The sequence below is a fragment of the Propithecus coquereli genome, unplaced genomic scaffold (assembly GCF_000956105.1).
Source record: "Propithecus coquereli isolate 6110/MARCELLA unplaced genomic scaffold, Pcoq_1.0 Scaffold162, whole genome shotgun sequence".
In the NCBI taxonomy this organism is placed as follows: domain Eukaryota; kingdom Metazoa; phylum Chordata; class Mammalia; order Primates; family Indriidae; genus Propithecus; species Propithecus coquereli.
The window spans coordinates 551,225-553,316 of NW_012140747.1; the positions used below are offsets into that span (position 1 = coordinate 551,225).

General features: G+C 30.1%; 1 protein-coding gene across 1 annotated transcript in view; it reads right to left on the bottom strand.

Moving 5' to 3' along the window:
* The window catches only part of CHIC2 (cysteine-rich hydrophobic domain 2), a 44,777-nt gene that overhangs the window by 3,831 nt on the left and 38,854 nt on the right, over window positions 1-2,092 (bottom strand). The window contains exon 4 of the mRNA XM_012641089.1: window positions 60-66. Within this exon, the coding sequence (XP_012496543.1) occupies window positions 60-66 (7 nt within the window). The remainder of the gene's footprint in view (window positions 1-59; window positions 67-2,092) is intronic.

A 2,092-nucleotide genomic window follows, 5' to 3' on the forward strand; every position in this document is an offset into this window, starting at 1 on the left:
AAAACCAAAGCATTCTTTAAAATGAATGAGCAGTAAATATGTTCCTTCAGTTACAAAAATCTTTTATATGAGATCCCTTTTGCAAAGCAACTGAAGATTTCAAAAAAGTTGAACCTATTTCTTTACCCTACATTTTATAATAGGAGAGATAGTTAAAAAGGGGCAAGAAACGACAAACTGAACACCTAGGGTTAGATTCAGAAAACCCAATTTTCTTTTAGTCAGAATTCCTGTCCTGCCTACATTGCATCAACTCATTACATGACATTCTAAATCTAAGCATAAATATACAAGTTTCAAAGAAGGATATAATATTAGAAAAAAAGAACTGTATCAGAAATCATGTGCACTTATTTGCTAGGGAGTGGGAACCTAATAATTTTTTGAAGACAGGTATGTTGATTTTCATTTGTTTTTATAAAAGTAGAACAGAAGCAACAGCAATACATCAACTCCTAGCTGTCCAACTATAACTTTGTATAAAATCTAATTAAAATGTACTTTCCTCCTGCACCCACTTTACCTGCTTTACAGCCTCTTTACTGTGAGTCTGTATCTTCAAGAAATACAAATTTATTCAAATATTAGACAGAAAAAATATTTATGAAGATAAATCTGCTGAAAAACTAAAGAAAGCGTTGCAACAGTGGATATAACAATGTTTGGATATTGTTACCATTTATCAATAAACTGGATAAATTTAGGTAAATTATAACCTCTTGTGGCCCCGAATTTCCTAACTTGTGAAATCTTTTAAGTTCCTTCCAAAGCTCTAGAATTCCCCTCCTGCTAGATGTAAAATCAAATTATGATAACCCAAAATAGCTTGATTCTGTATCTCTATAGAATAGTGGGAAAAGCATGAGATTTGAAGCTGTGAGATTGGGATTATAGTTTTGGCTTGGTTTTGTAAACTGGGAGACCTCAAACACATTACTTGACTTCAGAGTCACAGTTTCCTCATCCTTAAAATAGGAATAATTTGAATATCTACTATTGGAATTTGGGGAAGTGTGTAGTACAAGCAAATTGATTAACTCAATCCCTGGTACATATTAAGCACTCAATAATTATGAGATATTACCATGATATTTACTAAATAGGATTATTGTGAAGATTGAATTAAAAGAGAATGTATATAATAAGCCTTGCTAATAGCAGGTATACAGTAATTATTATCTTTCTCATTTGTTCCTTGTAGTCTATTATTTTACTGCATATCAATACAGATTTTACATTTTACAGCAAAATATTTTAAGTTATATAAATATCAGGAATTTAGCAATTTGGAGTAACTGGTATTATAAACCAAGTGTTACTATCCTAAATTACATTTAAGTAGGTCTAAAAGTTATCTAATATGATATGAAAGGTTTCCTTAAATATAAAAACGAAGATGTTTGTGATTTAAATACAAAAACAAAATTCATGTTTGTTTCTCTAGGTTTACCTGATAGAAATTTCTGTAAATGGTATTTTGTATTACAAATCTATCACCATATATTAAAGCAGTATAAACATTTCCCCCACAACAAACATCATGTTCCTGAAAAACTTCTATAATAAGAGCATATGAAAGTGAAGAAAAAAAGAGTAATGAAGATTAAGATCATTATTGACCATATGAAAGCCCTTATATTTAACAAAACAAAGCAAACTGGATAACATTCTAAAAAAAATTAGCATTGATTTTCTATATCTTCAATCAATAATAGCAGTTATAAGAATATATCTCATTCACCATCCCCTATTCACTAGGAACTTTTCAGGATTCTACCTTCACTAAAATTTCAATATGCTTTCAAATTTGTTTTGTTTTATTATCTACAATATGTTAGAGGTATTTTTATCTAGTTCTTCATCTAGATGTTCAACGCCTTTCATTTTATGATTCAGAATGACGACAAATGCTCAAATCCCAAACACAGAGTAAATCAGTTCTGAAAGTTCTGGTAACTTTTAACATTATCAGTATAATCCAAATTCCTCTCAAATACAAATATTTTTAGCTTTCTGCTTATGACTTCCCCAGGTCCACCTTCCCTTGGATTTCTTTAAGTCTTTCAAGGCCGCATTCTCATTAAAAAAAGAA